The sequence below is a fragment of the Trachurus trachurus genome (genome assembly GCF_905171665.1).
Source record: "Trachurus trachurus genome assembly, chromosome: 1".
Lineage (NCBI taxonomy): Eukaryota > Metazoa > Chordata > Actinopteri > Carangiformes > Carangidae > Trachurus > Trachurus trachurus.
Window position 1 is genome coordinate 26,497,542 of NC_139891.1, and position 21,050 is coordinate 26,518,591.

Here is a 21,050-nt window from a genome sequence, read left to right on the forward strand (position 1 = left end):
TAGAGCATGTGTCTTACAGTTTTAAAAGTATAAAAAAGTAGATGCACATAATAAATTAAGACATAATAATGTCTGAGAAGAAAAGAAAAGAAAACACATTTCAAATGAACTGTAATTGTGACAGTGATTTTTGGCAACGAAATGTCGTTGCTTGGCTTCTGGAAGGACACAGAAATAAACAGTATTAAATAGATCTGTAAACAATACAAAAATATAAATATAAATATGATCTATATAATTAGTTCAAGTAAAAAGGGGTTAATAATAATAATAATAACTTGTTTTCTCATCCCACATGCTTTCTCCAAGTTATGAGCAAGTCACATACAGCCATTAGCCAACTTTATCTTTCTTCTACGTATTTTCATCTGACATAAAACTTCAGTTTGTTGTTGAGTTCATTGGACAATTAAGAACAACTCATCATGTGGTATAATGCATTGATTGGTCAGTAAAACTTGGACCAAAAAGGTGTCTGAGGCTGAAACCATGGCTTATTGTGCCTTCCCCCTTTTACATCAGCAAATTCAAAATAGTAGAAAATTAACTTCAATGAGAACTTAAGAAGAGCGTTTGGTGTTGAAGTAGGCCGACATTGTGCCACTGTAATGTGAGTATGATGCGTAGAAAGAGAATAACCTAAAGAACAAATAATGACGCATTCCACTCCACCACTTTCTATTGCACAAAAACTCGCTCTTGTTGCGTTCATCACCACTGTCCTGCTGTCTGTTTCCACGTGTTCCAGCCGTTTCTACAGCCCCGCCCCCTCCTGTTCCCATTCTGACAGCCCATTGGCTAAGCCGCCTGTCACTCAACGCACACTGCGGGCTCGTTGCATAGCAGCCACGCCCACCACCGCCTCCCCCTTGTTTGACAGTTCGAAGCTTGACGTCACCGGTTCCGTCCCAACACGGAAACATGGAATAGTGGCAACGGTTGCCTCGGTGTTATGTTATGGATTTAAAGCGGCACTGCTGCCTTAAATCTCAACCACGTATTTTTTCCTTTTTGTTTCTTTTTTCTTTTCTTTTTTTTTATACTGTCAGCACGACTTTTTAAAGACATGTTAAACGGACGGTGTTAACTTTCTGACCGATGGACGCCCGCGCTGGAAATGGAGAGAGAGTTCGACCTCTGTTGTTAGTTCAATAGCTTCGGTCTTCCCCCGTTTGTTTGTTCAGAGACAGAGCCATGAAAGTCGGTGTTTTGGGGGTCATGGGGGCTCTGGGTCGCCTGCTGCTGTCTCTTCTCCTGGTGTCCTGGGAAGGTAGACTATTTCAGGTAAAAACTGCTTTACATCGTTTCTGTTGTTGGTGATGATGATGTTGTTGTTATTGGTTGTTAATACTGTTTGTGTGTTTGCTATTTATGCGGAACTTAGGGGCGCAACTGGCAACACGCTGAGTCTATTTCAGGATCGAGTGAAGTTGCCATGTTATGACAGGACGTTTAAAGTGTTGAGTAGCTCACTGGGGAGTTTAAATTGCCTGAAGAAAGTTAATACTCTCTCTCTTTCTCTTTCTTTCACTCTGTCTCACCCTCTCTCTCTCTCTCCCTCTCTTGATCTGTGTGTGTATGCGTGCGTACGTGCGCGCGCTGTTCCAGAGGCCCGTGGAGGGGGGCGTTAGTGGGGTGGTGGGGGGCAACTTCACAACCTGTGTCTGTTAATACACACTCATACACAAAACACACATGGAAACGCAATAATATGCCCAAGAGATGCTAAATAACCCTATAAAAGACCAGAAATCACAGCAAAGAGATGCTCAGTGACCACAAACAGGCTTAATACAACAGTATAGACACAATATGACCAGACAGTTGCATGTGTGTGATGATAAAGAGATGCACAGATAACTGCAAAGACACACTAAATGACCAAAAAGGTACAAAAAGCTATGTAGGAATAAAAAAGGGAGGAAAAATAAGCATCAACAGACACAACATGCAACATAAACATGGATGGGTCGCCCAGTTGATCACCAAGTAGGTAGGCTAGAGCTTGCAGTAGCTATACCATATGTCGAGGCTTGTGTTTCTTTATTGCAGTTCAATGGGTTCAGATCCAGCCCAGGCCCTATGTCATGTCCTCGCTTCTCTCTCCCCTGCAGCTATAGCCCCTCGATTGTCTCTTAATACAGAATGACAGAAAAACCATTCAGAGACAGAAAAAACAATTTGTGTGTCTTTCAGTCTGGGAGTCTTTAAAAAAAAGGGGGGTTTGGGGGGGCTTTTATCAATCTGATAATATTCTGTAATCCACCTGTGTGTTTGCTTTTTGCCATGGAGTGCTTTTCTGCCCTGTGTTGTCAGTTGCCACCCCTTCGTGGGTAAATATGGGAGCGGTGAACACACACACACACTCTCTCAGTATAGGGTTTAGTGTTGGTAAGGAGAATAAGGATATCCTGCTAAATGAGGAACAGTCTGATTATTGAAGCCGAAACTTTTCTCTAGAAGCTGGACTATCAACCTCTGGCGGTCTCGACACACCCACTTACACACACCCTCTTGCATGTACACTCACACACACACCCTGAAATTTAGCTATGCTGAAATCTTGGACACATGACACGGTGACTGAACTGCCTGTCAGACAGCTGATCTAAAGCTTCTCTCTCTCTCTCTCGACCCATCAGGTTGGAGGGGTCAGATCCGTCACCCTCCCAGAGTCCCTGCTGTTCGTCTCCACACTGGACGGCAGTCTGCATGCTGTCTCCAAACAGTCAGGAGACATCAAGTGGACTCTGAGAGAAGGTTCCTGCTTCACTACTACACCCATCAACCCCATCGTCCATTGTTTTCTCTTTTTTTTTCAACATTTCTCATGAAAATATTGTTTGAATTCTTTCAGACCCCATCATCCAAGTGCCTGTCTACCTCACAGAGTGAGTAGTGTGTACAGCGGCGTACACTTTTGCAGTATGCACTTACATATCAGACTCAGGTACTTTCATCTGAGTATTGAAAACTGTCAAGTACCAAAAGCACGCGACAAATATCTTATCAGAGTTGTTGTTCTCCGACTTCATCTTTGATCAGATGCCTCGGGAGTTTTAGGACCTGAAGGAACATCTTAGTAGACAAGAGTATAAATTTACTTTTCTGACATCTACAGTATTGTAAAATGAAAGTAGAACTGTTAATAACCCTCATTTATACAAACACATATTAACTAATCACTGTACTGACGTGTGAACGTTGCTTTTGCAGGCCAGGTTTTCTCCCTGACCCCAATGATGGCAGCTTGTATGTACTGGGTGGCAAGTACAAAGAAGGCTTGATGGTAAGGAAGCACAATGTGTGTTTGTGAGTCGGTTTGTGCGTGTGTTTTCACTGTTTGACCCCATTGTTTTGACGTGTCTACAGAAACTGCCTTTCACCATCCCTGAGCTGGTTCAGTCAGCTCCCTGCAGGAGCTCCGATGGTATACTGTACACAGGTCAGACACTGTTATGTTTACGTTTATTTATGAGAATCCCCATTAGCACATTTGAAAACAGTACATTTATAACATACATTTACAATCACAACATGAATAAGACAAGACAAGTCAAACTTCCATTATATAATTACAATAGGTATGAATCCTCATCCTAAATCAAATAACGTATGACACTCCAATACACAGTGGTTATAAAATAGACGCAAAACACTGTGTGTGTAACCTTTCTTGTCACTGTGTGGTCAGAGATGGAGACAGACAAATAAAACAAGTCAATATTTGATTAAGCTCACACCTGTGTCACTTCTGCACTGCAGGTAAGAAACAGGACGTGTGGTTTGTCGTGGATCCTGAGACGGGCGAGAAACAAACCAGTTTAACCACCTCCTCGTCTGAATCCATCTGCCCCAACACTCCCCTGCTCTACATAGGACGCACAGGTATGCCGGTCGCACAAGCACGTGTGTGTAAGTAAGAACTGAGCTATTCTCATCAGGGCTTGCTGCTTATCAACTTTACACGTGTTTGTTTTACTTCTTACTACATTTCATTACTATTTTGTAACTTAATATAGTATATTGAAAATTAACATAGGGAGAAGGGGTGGGATTTAATAAGCTTCGGCTTCTTCCCATTCCTTTTGAACATAAATAATTAAGTTCTGTTGTTGTTGGGGTTTTTTGCGCTGTTGTCTTGTATTTACTGTTTTTATTTTTGTTCTCCTTTTATTCTGTGTTCAAATAAACTTTCATTCACCATCATCATTTTCCAGAATATGTAGTGACGATGTTTGACACCAAGACACAGGAGCTGCGATGGAATGCGACCTACAACGACTACTCTGCTCCCCCTTATGATGAGAAACAAGACTACAGTACGTCCCTGGACACACCTCCATTTACACAACAGCTCTATTAACTTGAGTAGTTCAATGTAAATATTAACTCGCTGATATGTTACAGCATTTTGTCGGACTGCTACTTCTAAACCCAAGAATGTGCTTTTAATCTCATGATTGTAGTTTTGTTTTTATAGTTGGTGTGTTGTATTTTCTTTTTGATACTGATCTGTAAAAACATTTTGTATTACAACTTGTGCTGTACCAACCCGTTCTACGTGCTTTCCCATTAGAGATGGCCCATCTGGTATCGAGCGGCGATGGTCTTGTTGTGACAGTTGACAGAGAGTCAGGTGAGGGAGAGGTGTGTGTGGATATTATGACTTTTAAATGTCAGGGTTCGTGTGTGCGCTCTCATTCGATCGCTCTAAAACTGTACGTGTTGCATTGTTTTTTGTCTTTTAGGTGATGTTCTGTGGAGTCAGAACTATGGCTCACCCGTTGTGGGCGTCTACCTGTACTCCGGTGACTCACTCAGACACGCCCCCCAACTGTCCCTCGCCATGGAAACGCTCCGCTTCCTCACCTTCTCCTCTGCCAACGAACAGGCGGACACACACTCCACTCTGAAGTGGAGCTATCAGTTTGTGAAGGAGCAAGCCAGCGCACAAACACAACTTGTGTAAGAGAAAAACACACATACACACACACACTCCTGCACGCATACAAAAGAATAGAAAGTTGTTATGCTCAGTCCTGAGGTGATATCCTCTGGCTGATTTCATGACTGATTATTATTCACAATAACTGTAACTTGACGCCTTGCAGAAAGCTCAGACCTTGGCCACTGCTGAACAACATCCCAGCCTGCATTTGCTGCACTGCTCTCAAGTGTTTGTAATTTAATACAGAGTAGGCATAGAAACAGAAACGCTCTGAATCTGTTATCTCAATCATTGTACCTCCGGTTATTACTCCCCACTCCCCCACATCCACTTATTCCAGGCTAAAAAAGATATAAAAACATGATTTTTACAGTCTGCCTGTAGCCTGTTCATCCCACAGTCAGGTCTGTTTCACTCACAGTTGATTCATAATGTAATATAAACTGGAGATGTGGCTGTTAAAAGGAGCTGTTTGTAAGTGGTAAACAGCTGTTAACCCAACAAATATAGAGGAAATGTTAGTGTAGAGGAGACAGAGGTGGATAGAAACACCAACATTCACTCTTTTCCTTTATTGCAAATAGCATGATACTCAGTTAACGGCCAATCAGCTAGCCCCACCCCGTCTCGTTACTTTCCAATAATGACTCACTGTCGCCTTCAATCCACCCTGAAGGCATAGCGCTGCTCAGAAGTTGTATCATAACCTCTATTCTTGTAAACACTGACTAAACAAGCATTTCACGTGGCAACTGAGTAACACATCTGTATGAATGAGGGCTGTCACAGTTAACATGATAATACCACATGAATAGAAATTCCTTTTAACGTCACTTTTTTTTTTTCTGTCACATGATTAACGCACCTTCTGTTTTATTGACCTTTGGCCCAACCCCATAGTTTGAATCAAACGTATGAGCTCACAGAGGCAAGCTAAACCATCTCTATACCATTCAGATATTCTCTTTGTATAATTGCAGCAACACCTTTTAGGGTTTCTGGACAATATTTGACATCTTTGGTGAATGTATGATGAACTGACATTTGCATGTCTTTAACATATCCTTTTTGGTACATTTTCACATAAATGTGCAGGTAATTGTGATTAACTATGGACACTCATGCATTTAATGGAGATCAAATATTGTAATTGATTAATAGCCCAAGCATGAATTTACATTTTTTTTTAATTTAACCACTTTGTAACCCAATTTTTCAGTTATTGGTATCAACTAGGGACGTCACGATTATAAATTTTCTTGGTACGATTATTGTCAGAGAAATAATCACGGCATTACGATTATCGCAATTATTATACATAAATTAATTTCACAACACTATGAATGTGTAAAATCAAATATAGTAAAATATTATTACATTACTAATTATTTACACAAATTAATTAATTAATTGTCATCTATACCAAATGTTTATGTCTATTTTAATGTTTTTTTTTATTATTACAAATGACGTGCTAACCTTCCTACCAATTCAATGTTGCATTAGGAAAATGAACTTAATTTAAACCAGTATCTGTGCATTTACTTTTATTTTGGTGCGTATCTGCCTATATATAATCTTTTTTGGAAAGTGACGGTATTTAGGAATCATGATGATTAATTAATTGTGGCGTTTGGTTTAATACCGTGGTTAATTGTGAAAACAAGTTATCGTGACATCCCTACTATCAACTGATTATTGTTTACAGTGGAAAACCCTCAATCTAATCAGTTATTTCTTGCCCAAAGACCAATATGAAGATTTGTTGTTGATAACAAAATCCCTGTGTGAGCTTTGCTGATAAATTCACTTCCTTTAGCTGAGGAAATAACCCAGCCTTTGTTTCTTTAAGACCCACTCTTTATGTCGGAAAATTGGACTCTCACCTCTACGCCTCGACTTCCCTCGTCCACCACGGAGTCTCTTTAGTGGTGAGTTCAAGTATCTAATACATTTTTTATTACATATTACACATCCAGTCTCCTCACGCTCCCTCCAGCCTCAGCAGAATATTAACATCACCGCGGTCCGTCAGATCTGGTTCATCAGGAAAACGAAGAATTGATATCGATTGTGGTGTGATGATTAAATGGGATGTCATGATGTGATGTGAGGGGTTTGTTTTTTTCTGGTTGCCGTGGCAGCCTCGCGGCCTGACCCTGGCTCGGATTGAAGGTCCCGACACGGCAGAAGTGACGGTCAGAGAGCGAGGGGAGTGTGAGATTACACCGTCCACTGATGTGCGCTATCCGCCAGGGAGCACAAACAGCCAGAAAAACCACTGGCTGCTAATAGGTAAACACACACACAAACACACGCAGACACACACACACACACACACACACACACACACACACACACACACACACACACACACACACACACACACACACACACACACACACACACACACACACACACACACAGACACACACATTAACTATTGATCATATAGAAACCTAAGCACTCACAGCTCACTATAATTTTAGCTTGAAAATCCCACTTTCTGGTTATAACGTCCTGAAACCAGATTTATACACTGAATTATATGAAATTCCTTTAAAACTATAAATAATTTAGAGTGTAAATCCTCCAAATCTCTAAACTTTTTAACCATGTTTAAATTTTAAAACCTTGTGTGGCCTCTGGTTTAAGAAGAAAAGATTGCAGTGCTTCTTCAAAACTGAAATTTCTCTCTGATTTATTGACAGTAAAACACCGCGGCGTCGGCCCCTGACACAAAAACAGGGCCTCATACAGCTCTACCTTATTGGCTATGTCCTCAACCAATCAGAACACTTTTTAGAGTCCAAAATCACTATCTGCCTAAGTCATCTTTTTGACTTTGCTTGCTAGAAATTGTGTTTTTGTTTTTTTTCCGAAAATGTTCAAATATGACTAACGATATTCAATATCTCATTTCATTTATTTCTTTATTTGTAACGGGATTCTGCGTATTCATGAACATACAAAATGTAAATACACCAGATTTAGCTCTAGGCTAATTTCCATCCGTAGTCCCGCTATTCACACAACAACAACAATTATACAAGGACGAAAATAAGAACAAAGTACAGCATGGTACAAATACCATATCACAAAACCACAATACCATATCACAATATCACAGTATACAATATAACATACCGTAGCTTCAGTCAGAAAGAGCAAGGAGTAGTAGTAAAATTAAATGCATTTAATCGACAAAGGTGTCGTATAGCGCTGTTAAGATTCATTAAAGTGTGTGTTTGTGTGTTTTAGGCCATCATGAGCTCCCTCCAGTGGCCCACACCACCATGCTGAGGGATTTCCCCGTCACCCTGCAGCGCTCCGGCGAGGCGGTCATCCCCCCTCGGCCGCCTGGCTCCTCCGCCTCCCCCGTTTCCCCTCCCTCCCACTACCACCAGAGATACGTGAGTCACGCTACAACTTTTACACCTGAGAGTCAGTGAATTACATTAACGCTATCAGGCAATTATCCTCTCTTGGAAAAAAAACTATTACCGTCCATTACAGCCTACTTCAAGCTGTGGCAGGGACCAGAGAAATCGATGTAATGAACTATTAAACAGTCCTTTAACGGCCACTTTGATGACAGACTGTGTTAGTTGGAAATAAAGCAGACACACACACACACACACACACAGATGAAAACAAACTGAAGTCTCATTATATTTCCATTGTCTCTCAGTTCCAGTCGGTAGCTGATAGCCACGGCGACACTAACAGCGGCGGGATGGACGGGGGCAGCGCCGGCCAGGCCCAGAGGCCGACCACCGTGCTGCCGGTCTACATGTCCCAGGACCGCCTGACCCTGGCCGTGCTGACGCTGCTGCTGGGAGGATGGCTGGCCTTCGCGCTCACGTACCCCGTGGTGAGTTTTATATGTGTTGTTCATATTGTATTGTATTGTATTGTGTCTATCTGTGTGTTTAAAATGCAGGGCCCGTGTTCATCAGACTGTCAAAGAATAACACTCGCTCTGGAGCACCAGTAGTCTGAGCGAGAGCAGAGATTATCATGTGACTTAGTCTGACTTAAAGTGTTAAAAATAAGTTTTATGAGCAACTGTCAAGTAATAATAATAATACATTTTATTTGTAATGCACTTTACATTTAAGCAATCTCAAAGTGCTACAGTACAAGCTTAAGTGATCACATGACTGATCGCATGTTCTCAGAGGAGGAAGAGCCTGTCTGATAGATTACATTGTGCGTTATGCACATAAATCCTGACAGTTCTGAAAGAAAGTACATTTTATTGAACTCATAAAATCACAAATGAACAACAATGACATATTTATAATGTACAAATATAGAAATTAAGATTTAAATGATAGGAAATTAGACAAAATGAAAGCTGAATTGTACTGCAATCCCACCAGACACATATCACACTGACAAAGAGTGATTTCAAATGGTTTTGAATTACATCAATATTACATTTATTCTCGCTGTTTCTTTGCACCAAAAAGTTAAAAATTAAAAAGTGGTGTAACATCCTTTCAAATGTTCACATGCAATTAAATGATTATGATTTACTCTACTTATTCGATTGATGTATTAGTGATAGATGATTGCAAATTTACCCCCATCTTATTTTATTATATTTTTCATTCAGAAAATGTAGTCATTCATCGGTTTGAAACAGAGCCAGGTTTTCAGTTTGTATTCTTGTTTTTGAAAATGTTTGGAAACAGACTTTCCGAATTCATTGAGCATTTAACCTATTCTCACGTCTTTATGTTAAATATGTTAGCTACATCCACAAGCTGCTCAGCATTGCCTTGCATAAAAAAAATAGGCTCTGTCCAAAAGTTAAATCCTCCATCCAGCTCCTCTGAAGCTCCCCATCTAACACGGTTGTGTTGTTTTCTTTCTTGTTCAATCAGTGTGAGGATGACAAATTATAATTTCATATGGTGTTGTGTGCCAGTCTGGAACATTTCTTGGCTGGATGCAGAGAGAGACATGTGCTAATGATACTCTCATCAAACACTCGGCTAGAAAGCACATAAACACATTCCCCCAAATGTGGATATTTTCTTTAAAGATAGGAGCAGTGTTGATAAGATGCACAAAATATGATCAGTTGTGTGCCTTTAATCTGTGATTGCGAGCTGTCGTTGCATCTGAAGGGTTAGAAAAATAAAAGTTCACCTCCTGCAGTTAGTTTTTCTCAATCTACTTCTGCTGAAATGATCAGGTTCTGTCATGAACCAGATATCCGTCAACCCCTGAGGAGCAATTATAAATATTTTGTCTTCAGCTGTTTTTTACACTTGTAGGTGGAACAAAGAAATTATGTTAATAGTTTTCAAAGCTGAAAAAAAATGGGATGAATTCCTGAAAAGAAAAACAATCAGGTTTTTTCTTTTTTTTTTGGCTGCATGATGCATGTTGTTGTCAGTGAGGGAGGTGAAGTAGAAACCTTCTGGAAACAGCGCGACGTGATGCGATGCTGCGTGATAGACGTTTCACTAATTATCATCAGGGGTGAGGGAAAAAAAATCAACCTGCCAAAATAAACCCTGAGGAGCAAAATATCCTGTTTTCACCACCGCTGTATCTGTTTTTACGCTGCAGAGGCACAGATCAGGAACAGGACAGTCAGTCATCATGGTGGGATAATAACTTAATAACATTCCTAACAATACGTGATATAGACATCGTGTTTACAAAGAAAGCCTGTCCCTACAGACTCGGCCATCTAATTAGATTTTGCAGCAATTTCCTGCATAAATCTGTGTTGTAATTAATGATATAAATGAACAAATTCATTTTTTGTTGAGCTTAATTTCATGCAAGTGCAGTTCAACCTGATTTACAGTCAAAATAAATCTGGGTGTCTGTGCTTGAAGGTGCTACGGTTACAGTATGAACCTCATTAACAGTGCCGCTTTGTGTCATATGAAGATATCGGTATAGAAATGTATGCTTTCATCAGCTTATCTAATGGAGCATGATTTGTTACTATAATAACAGTAATCAACTGTAATTAGCAGCAATTATAGTGAGGCGTGCACTTCAAATGACTCTTTTCTAGCTGGTTTCAGGAGCTGAATGGTATCGACTGTGTTTTTTTCTCTTCATGGTTTTGTGGCGTTGTTTTGCATTTATCTTTATCTTTCATCTGATTTGTATCTGTGCATGCGTGTGTGTGTGTGTTTTTATTTTTTATCCAGCGTGCAGCCCAGCAGCTCAAAGCTCAAAGGCAACTGGAAGAAGCGTTTGAGTCTCGTCTCCAGCGCATCCAGACCAACATGCAGTCAAACGCTCAGACGGTGACCTTGGTTTCTGCCTCAGACGCGACCCTTTCCACCGACACAAACCGCTCCAGTGGTAAGAAACCGATGCAACAACTTCTCTGTTCTCTGCCACACACACACACTCCTCATCTAAGGCCTAATGTGTCGAGTTCAGCAATGAAACATATTTATTTCCGTTGCGCTAAAGACACGAGAGGTTATTAAAATGCATTGAGTACTTGTTTTTCTTGTAGCACTGAAACAATGAATGTTTATTGGTTGAATAAATTTGGGGCAGAATGAGGTGTCATACAGCTCACTGGGTCGAGCAGGCCAGTTCCTGTCTCTCTCTGACTATCCTATCAATTGAAGGCATAAAAGCCACTAAAAATACAAAAAAAAAAAAAAAAATTGGGGACAGAAACAGTTAGTTTTATGTCACACTTACATACTCACTTCTCTACTTCCAGACTCCTTGCCTGCATCTGCCGACCCTCCACCGAGTCCTCACTCTCACAGCAGCGGCACCTCAGAGGCTACAGATAAAAACGCCACAGCTGAGCACAAACCCACCGCAGGTAACTCATCACCGCACTGCGTTTAGTAGCTGATATTACTCACTGTTCAGATGATACTAATTTCCTCTCGGCTCTGTTCTTCTCTCACTCTCAGAGGGAAACAGTGAGGAGGTGCAGGTTGGTAAAATCTCCTTCACTCCGTCTGACGTCCTCGGACACGGCACAGCAGGAACTTTTGTGTTCAGGTATGATCATGTGAACATCTGGGCCTTTTTTTTTTTTTTTTACCAGAGTCCTGTTACCTTTGACCTTAGTCAGTAGGCCTTATCAATGGATTTACATGAGTTTAATCATGAACTGCAAAATAGGTTCATGTTACATGCCTGCAAACTGTCTTCCAAACACAATGCCGGCTTTGTTTACACGGATTTCATTACAAAATGAAAATAACCTAGAAGATTTTTCACTGACAGTTTAAGGAAATAATCCTTCATCATACTGAACAATCAGCTGCCTTTATTTGGTTGGTTGTTGTTTTATGAACGGCACTGAATTTCTCTAATGTTGGATAACTTACCTCCAACAAGTCTCAGCAATTTGGTTTTTATACCATAGTGAAAACAATGTAAGCCATTGAACACAGGTTGAAAAAAGTAGTATTGATATTAATCTTATATCATTTCGAGGTAATGAGCTAAATCATACAAAGTAAGGCAAGGCATTTTTATTTATATAGGGCTTTTCATATCAAGGCAACTCAATGTGCTTTACATAAAGACAAACCATTTAAAAAGAACAGCATAAAACAGCATTAAAAGCAAGAGCAAAGAAGAATAAAAAAAAGTAGAAGAAAAGAAAATAGATACAGTTTAAATTTCTTAAAAAGAGCTCAGCTATAAGCACATGAAAAGAGAAATGTTTTTAAACCTGGATTTAAAAGTGCTTACAGTTGGGGCTGATTTCAGTTCTGCTGGTAGTTTGTAGAACTCATAAAGTACTCATACTCATACAAAATACTCAGTTATTTCTCATGCAGTTTGTCGTAAATGCTCAACAATGTGTGCTTTTACTCAAAAAGCATCATTTATTGTCTTGACGCACATACAAACACACACAGACTACGTGATATTTTACGGAGGCTCTGTGTTTATGATACTCAGGGGTCAATTTGACGGTCGACACGTGGCGGTGAAGCGAATCCTGCCCGAGTGCTTCGAGGTCGCAGAGAGAGAGGTGCAGCTCCTCCGAGAGTCCGACACTCACCCGAACGTCATCCGATACTTCTGCACGGAGAGGGACCGCCTCTTCACGTACATCGCCATCGAGCTGTGCGCCGCCACCCTGCAACAGGTCAGTCAGTGTGTCTGTGTGTCAGCTCGTCACTCTGTTATTGATTTATTGATCACCATCCTCTACCTTCTCTGATGTTCTCCGCAGTATGTGGAAGATATGTCTCGCTTTCCTGAGCTGAATCCCATAAGTCTGCTGGAACAGACCATGTGCGGCCTCTCACACCTCCACTCGCTCAACATAGGTCTGACACACACACACACACATATTTACACAAATAATATTCTACTTTTTTTTCATCTCTTTATTTTTTTTTCTCATTTTGGACATAAAAAACAACAGACAGTAGTACAAACATCATACACATGACATTGGCACATACATGTTTACATATAAAGGTCATTAAAGTTATATTAAAGCAGAAGTGAGTGATCCGGTCGTTTTCGCTAATGCTGCGTTCCAGGCAGGCTTTTGAAATCGTAAATTACAGCTTCAAGTCACAACTTACGACTTTGTAGCATTCCAGGCAACCCACTCGTGTTTTTCCGACCTGTTTTACCGGTGAAAGTCACTATAACGGCCACTCGTAACTTCCAACCGGTGAACTCGTACCAGATCGAACTGGTACGACTTCACGGTCGGAAAAATACGAGTTTCCTTGAACGCACCATAACAGTCCTCGTCGCTACGTCACCACATTCACGGCGTTCCTTGGCTGCACACACAGCCCTGCATGCCGTTCTCTCTCCTCATTGGATAAAAACTGTAGGATACGATAAATGTTTTCTCTTCGGCTCAGAGCAGAGCAGAGGGACTGACAGACCCGTGTTTCAGTCCAAACACTCTATGTAAGTGATTGCTGTCGGAAGATACAACTATTTAAGACTTATATTAACACAAATATATCACTCACTTCTGCTTTAACTTTCATATCTCAACGTAAATAGATAAAGGGGATTACCTCACAAGAAAAATTATACATAAATATATATATACATATGTAGATACACATACATATATACACACACAAAGAAAAAAGAAAAAAAGACCTAAACAAAGCAAAAAAATCAAGTTTCTTTCCTTCTTTTGGGGGTTAAGAGCGCTTCTAAAACTTGCCATCAGACTATGTGTTGTGGTTGAAAACAATCAACAGCTGCCAGATTCAATAGAACTTTCCTTCCTGATTTTTCAGTAAAAGCCAGCTCTAAATGTCTCGTAACATCTGTCATAAGATTTGAATAAGTTGGCGCTGCCTTTTGTTTCCAATTGAGTAAAATCAGTTTTTGTGCAAGTAGCTTGACAAACGAAACCAATGGATCTAGAGTCTGAAAGATATTGTCCCAGGAATTTGATAGACAAATGATATTCTATATTAATTAATTAATTAATTAATTAATATATTCTATACTACAAACTTTTTTTTTAAAATCTCATTCTATTTCTCTCTCTCCTCCACCATCTCCTCCCTCAGTCCATCGTGACCTGAAGCCCAGGAACATCCTCCTCTCCGGCCCCAGTGCGTTGGGTCGGGTCCGAGCTCTCATCTCCGACTTCGGGCTCTGTAAGAAGATCCCAGACGGCCGGACCAGCTTCTCTTTGAGGTCGGGAATCCCGGGAACCGAGGGGTGGATAGCGCCTGAAGTGCTGCGGGACACACCTGGAAATAAACCGGTACGACTCATGTTCACAGACGAGAGCGGTCAATCATCAGTCAGCGAGACGAAACTCTTCCTGTTTTTGTTTTGTTTTGTTTTGTTCAGTCTCCTGTGACTCCAGGGCCAAGAAACTCTTCATGTTGTATCTTTAAATTTTCTCTATTTTCTCTCCTATTTTCTCTATCAGCCTTAGTGATTCCGTTTTTTTCTTCTTTTCCTCAGACAGCAGCAGTGGACGTGTTCTCGGCCGGCTGTGTGTTTTACTACGCGGTCAGCAGGGGGCAGCATCCGTTCGGCGACGCGCTGAGGCGACAGGTCAACATCCTGTCAGGAGAATATTCACTCTCACATTTTATGGAGGATATACATGGTGAGTTTGTTCATCCTCATGATAATAACAGCATGAATTATAAAAGCACGTAACTAAAACATCTAATCTTGAGCATATCTGTATTATGTAGCGTTAAAGATTTAAAACAGCTTTGAACCCTGTAGATTTATTTGTAAGTGTATTATTTGCCTCTAAATGTAGCCCAGTGCGTCATCCTGCAAATTTGCTTTAGCTCCTCTTGCCTTCAGTTCATCCACTTAGGGAACCCAAGGTCTCCCTAGATGAGTCCATGAATAAATCACGTTTTATATCTGGATATCTGAAGAGGGTCCATGACCAGATCACTGTGTGTTTGAAATGAACTGATGAAGGACTTCAACCATTTTTACTGTATTTCTAGCCTTAGTTGCTCTTTTCAAACTTTTTTTCAAATAGTTTTTTTTTTTTTTATCAGACTGCATTTTGAATTATAATGAAACAGACTCTGGATATCTGGAGAGGGTCCATGAGGTCACTGTGTGTTTCTAATGAACTGATTCTGTATTTCAACTGGTTCTTTTTTGTATTTCTAGGCTTCGTTCGCTCTTTTCAAACTTTTCTATCGGACTGCATTTTGAATTGTAATGAAAAGTCGTACAAGACTCGCCAGAATAACAACAACATTTTGTATTTCTCCTCAAATCAGATGACGTCATAGCGCAGGATCTCATCGAGCAAATGATCAGTGCTGAGGCGGAGTCTCGACCCTCCACGGCCTGCGTGCTCAAACACCCGTTCTTCTGGAGCCCAGAGAAGCAGCTGCTCTTTTTCCAGGTGAGTTCACTCACTTTAAAAATGATGGTAACAGCTGTGATGCTCGATGTGCTCATTCATCCCTTTTTTTTTTTAAATAGCAAATGTTTCTTACTTTCCTGCTTGTTTTAAAAGTTCAGGTAGATGTTTTATTTTTATTATTTAAATTAAGTTTTATTAATCAGTATGAGTGGATAATGCAAGTTTTTCATTTTGTGAATGTCTCTACGGTGGCCCTGAGAGCTCATTTCACTGTAACTTAAGAAAACACATGCAGAAAACACCTTCATCGATTTGACAACACATGCACCGCCTCAGTATTTAGCCAGGTCCGACAATGTTTCGTGTTTCTGGAAACATTTCTATTGTGTTGTGAGTTTAAGGATGCATGTGTCTCTACAGGTGTTTTCTTAAGTTCTAGTATCTCAGTATTTTTTCTGCCTCACGTCTCTGTCGTACGACTCTGGAGACTTTTTTTTTATGTAAGTAAGTAAATTAAATTTATATAGCACTTTTCATAGATAAAGTCACAACATGCTTTACAAAAAGGATAAAATGCAATAAAATACAGAGATCACAACAAAAAACATACAACGGCACAAATACAGGTAACTTCACAGAGGCCCCAGAACATCAACATCAGTAGAAAGTGATGTGATCGGTGTCTGTGTCTGTTTGCAGGACGTGAGCGATCGCATAGAGAAGGAACCAGCTGACAGTCCGATCGTGGTCAGACTGGAAACTGCAGGACGATCTGTGGTCCGAACCAACTGGAGGATGCACATCTCTGCACCTCTACAGACAGGTACACACACCAGGGTATCCGCGGGGTCTTGAAAAGTATTAAAAGGTGATAAATCAATTTGGGGAAAATTAAGACCCTTAAAAAGTATTAAAAAGTATTTTCACGACTTTATAAAGTCTTAAATTTTGAAGGTATTTTTTCTGAATTAGCCTAGCTGTCCAAGAGTCCAAAAAAACATTGTAAAAGTGTGTGAATTTATTAATTTTATTAAAAAGCAAAGATGAACCGGTACATAAAAAAGAAAAGAAGATTATTGTTTTTGTTTTTTGAGAGTGGAGCAATGTTTTTTTTTTTTTTTTTGATAAACTTTGCTTTATCCCAGCCTATTTTGAATTCTGTAGCATCACATTGGTCTATAGTCTTTATCACAAACTAAAACTGTTACATTAAAAGTGTCACTGATGTAAATGCTTACAGCTTGAAGTGGCGGTGAGGTATTGAAAAATGTTGAGAAGGTCTTGAAAAAGTCTTAAAAAGGTATTAAAATTAACTTCAAAATTCCTGTATATACCCTGACACACACACACACACACACACACACACCAACACAGCATCATGTAACTGTGCAGCGTCTGCAATGTGATTTTTTTTGTACATTTCAGACTTGCGGCGATTCAGGACGTATAAAGGAAATTCAGTGCGAGACCTTCTGAGAGCCATGAGGAACAAGGTCGGTCGCTACGTTCACATGACTTTTGGTTTGTTTTGTTTGTTTATGGAAACACATGACACACTGAGTCCTTTTTCCATTCTTGCACGTTACAGAAACACCACTACCACGAGTTGCCGCCGGAGGTGCAGGAGACTCTCGGCGAGCTGCCCGAAGGCTTCGTCGGCTACTTCACCTCACGGTTTCCACGGTTACTGATGCACACACACGGCGCCCTGCACATCTGCGCCCACGAGAGACTGTTTCAGCCGTACTATCTGCCCCCCGGCGCCAAATAACGTCGACGTGACTCCACACTCCATGCACTCTTGTCACATTTACTACTACGCTCACACATACACTGGTTTACTTTCATGGAGGTCCCTGACAGTGCACTGTTATTGCTTTTGTAAAGCCCATACTGTTTCCGCAGGGGGGAGGGGGGAGTTACAGTGCTGTGAAAAAGTTTTTATAAGCCTTGATTTGATGTTTTATAGATTAATTTTACTTTTTTGCAGCGACTGCTCAAGAAATTATTTGAGAATTAGAAAGAATTAGAGAGCACTCCGAGTGTGTATTTCTACATATTTTGTTACGATAATAATAGATAATGTTTTTAAAGTATATCTTAAAGTGTAACTTCTCAGGTTACACATCAAAAAACTGCAACCATGAGATATTTTTTATTCAATTAAAGGGATAGTTCAACATTTTGGCAAATGGGCCCATTGCCATAATCCCTATAGTTTTAGCAGTAGGTTTGTTACCTTTAATTGTCGGTGCAAGATATTTTTAGAACGGCGGAGCAGAGCCGTGAGCTGCTCAGAGCTACGCTACGGAGGCTAATGAGATTTCTTGGTTTCCTTCATCAAACTCATCAAATACACAATCCAACAACTCCAAAACGCTCTGGTGGACAAGTTGTGACCTGCACATTCACCACACTATGAGATAATAATGGGACGTTACGAGACAGAGTTAATTTCGAGGTAAATTCATGCAAAACCACTGATGCACATTCCTATTGGGGGCAGTTTTTTTTTGTATATTTTTTGTATATTTTTGGGGGCTTTTTTGCCTTTAATTGATAGCACAGTGAGATAGACAGGAAAGGGGGAGGCAGAGAGAGGGGGAATGACATGCAGGAAAGGTCTGCCCAACATGGGACTCGAACCGAGGACACCTGTGTTGAGGACTGTAGCCTCTACATGGGGCGGCCGCTTTAACCACTGCGCCACACACCGCCCCGGGGGCAGTTTTTCAGCAAGCAGTCTCTGCATTTACCTCGAAAACAACTCTGTCTGGTAACGTTCTGTTATTATCTCATAGCGTGGTGAATGTGCAGGTCACAACTTGTCCACCAGAGCGTTTTGGAGTTGTTGGATTGTGTATTTGATGAGTTTGATGAGGGAAACATGAGCCTCCGTAGCGTAGCTCTGAGCAGCTCGCGGCTCTGCACCGCCGTTCTAAAAATAGCTTGCACCGACAATTAAAGGTAACGAACCTACTGCTAAAACTATAGGGATTATGGCAATGGGCCAATTTGCCAAAATGTTGAACTATCCCTTTAAGTGCCACATTTCAGCGTTCAGGAGAAACACTCCCAGTTCTGCACTCTGGTTTTTCTAGAAGGGAATGAATCAAAATTACCAAAACTTCACTGAAATATGTTTACAATTTGTCCTGCTGACAAACAAACAAACACGACTTAAATTATTTATAGTGTGAGAGAGAAATGCAGCGAACGTCTCCGCTGTGAGGCTCATCTGAAATATATCATGTTTCATATTTTATTGAATGAATGAGAAAACAGCTTCTTTTTTTCTTTTTTTTTTATTAAGAGGAGATTTATTCACAGTGTGAAAAAGTTCTGCCATAATGTGTCATAAGAAATGCTGCTCAGGTCCCACATTCAGACGGTAGCTACAGGCTTTAGCTTTATGAAAATGTAATGATTGCGCCTGTGGAGCCAGTTTAAATCCCCATAATAGATTTAAATGGGACCTTCTTGGATTTTTTTTAGAGTGAGTTCAGTTTTCTATAAAAAAAAATATGAGTCTATTGAGGAGGAGGGTGATCACTCAGAGCTCAGATGAAAAAAGCAGAAGAAAAAGAAGCTGCAAGTGAGATGCACAAACTTTGTCACAGCACTGTGGGTGACACACACACACACACACACACACACACACACACACACACACACACACACTGACGACAGCTTTCATGTAAACACACACAGGAAAATCTCCATTATCTGTTTCCCTGGTGTTGCTGCTGTCCACTCCACGCTCTCTGCTCCGCTCTTTGTTTTTCATGTACTTGACGTGTTGTTGTTGTTGCGTGTCCTGAAGGTAGCCACACACACACACACACACACCTCGGCGGCGCCATCCTCATCTGTGTGTGTGTGTGTGTGTGTGTGTGTGTGTGTGTGTTTTCACACCGAAGGCGCCACATGGAGTACCAAACATTGGCGCTGTTTGAAACGTGGGCATTGTGCTGTGAGAATCTTGATTTATCACCACCAGCACCGTGTCTGGGAAATAACACAAAGGAGAAAAAAAATGGCACCTTCGCTGCCCATTTCATGTGAAGTCAGAGACGTGTGTGTGTCTGTGTGTGTCTGTGTCTGTGTGTGTGTGTGTGTGTGTGGGCAGTGTAGTGTTGTTTACTCTTTTTGAAGTGTTTCTTTGGATCGCCTCTCCTCCTGAGTGTCGACAGTCTGCAGCTTCACAGCCTCACAAAACGCTACTAAACGCTCCCAGGGCCATGTGACGTGACGTTTGTTTCCCCGCTGTAACCACTGGATGATGATGAAGGTTTGTTTGTTTGTTTGTTTGTAGAGCTGCCAGTAGGATGAATGATAAAGAATCACAACTTTTGTACCTATTTTATTTTATTTTTTTCTTGTGAATGAGTGAATTAAATTGATGCTTTGGGCGTGCCAAAGAATGAAGTAAAGTAAATCAAGTCTTGTGTTGAGTTTGTGAGAAAGATAAGAGAAGAGAAAAACTGTTAAGATCAAAAACTCTCTTTGGTCTTCAACGTGAGAAAAGAAACTGTGACAAATAAATCACTTGTCATTTATTATTATTATTATTATTACTACAGTGCGGTAATAAATCGTACAAACTTACCTTAAAGACCCCGAGACATATTTTCTCAATCTGCCTCTCAGTGTGAGCGATGTGGTCGAATGTGAACTCACTGTTTCCTGCCAAAGTCAGCACAGCTCTCACATGACTCCACCATATTTTTTTCTTTCTTTCTTTGGATTTTGCAACTTTTGAATGAGGATCTGAGGACAGCTGCGTGCTTGTTTGCTTTTGTTTCCAGGCTCACATCAGTCAAATCTGATCAAACCACAACCACAACAGGCTTACTGATTGATCATAGTGATAATAATTAGGATTTGGTCTTTTTTTTGTGTGTTTTTGCCAGCAGCATTCAGAGCTGTAGACATGTTGTCTGTCTTCAGGTTCTCGTGAACAGAGTACGTCAGTCACATCTGTTTTTCAGATTGGGCAAAAACATAGATGGATAGATGAATGTGCCTAAAGGTCAAGGTCACAAAGTATTGTGAATATAATCTATCCAGAACTATTCAAAGGAACCCTCTCTTGTTTCAAGTTTACTTCATTAATCTCATATAATTACAAGTAATTACAATGAAATATCTTTTGGTCATTGCATTACAGCTACAACAATTAACCGATTAATCGAACAATAATCGATTATTAAATTAATCGTCAACTACTTTGATAATCGAATAATCAGTTTGGGTAGTTTTTTTTAAAGAAAAAAAGTCAAA

The 21,050-nt window shown here is 40.5% G+C and overlaps 1 protein-coding gene across 1 annotated transcript; it reads left to right on the forward strand.

Moving 5' to 3' along the window:
* Window positions 1-914: 914 nt before the first annotated feature.
* ern2 (endoplasmic reticulum to nucleus signaling 2) lies at window positions 915-17,975 on the forward strand. Its single transcript, XM_083972468.1, has 24 exons — window positions 915-1,284; window positions 2,643-2,760; window positions 2,858-2,891; window positions 3,217-3,289; window positions 3,373-3,445; window positions 3,766-3,888; window positions 4,221-4,322; window positions 4,580-4,639; window positions 4,752-4,968; window positions 6,804-6,882; window positions 7,096-7,246; window positions 8,213-8,364; window positions 8,643-8,825; window positions 11,137-11,293; window positions 11,670-11,777; window positions 11,872-11,962; window positions 12,878-13,067; window positions 13,155-13,251; window positions 14,479-14,678; window positions 14,885-15,032; window positions 15,679-15,806; window positions 16,467-16,590; window positions 17,193-17,260; window positions 17,356-17,975. The coding sequence occupies exons 1-24, from the start codon at window positions 1,195-1,197 to the stop codon at window positions 17,536-17,538; spliced, it is 2,949 nt and encodes a 982-aa protein (XP_083828594.1). The 5' UTR covers window positions 915-1,194; the 3' UTR covers window positions 17,539-17,975.
* Window positions 17,976-21,050: the final 3,075 nt, after the last annotated feature.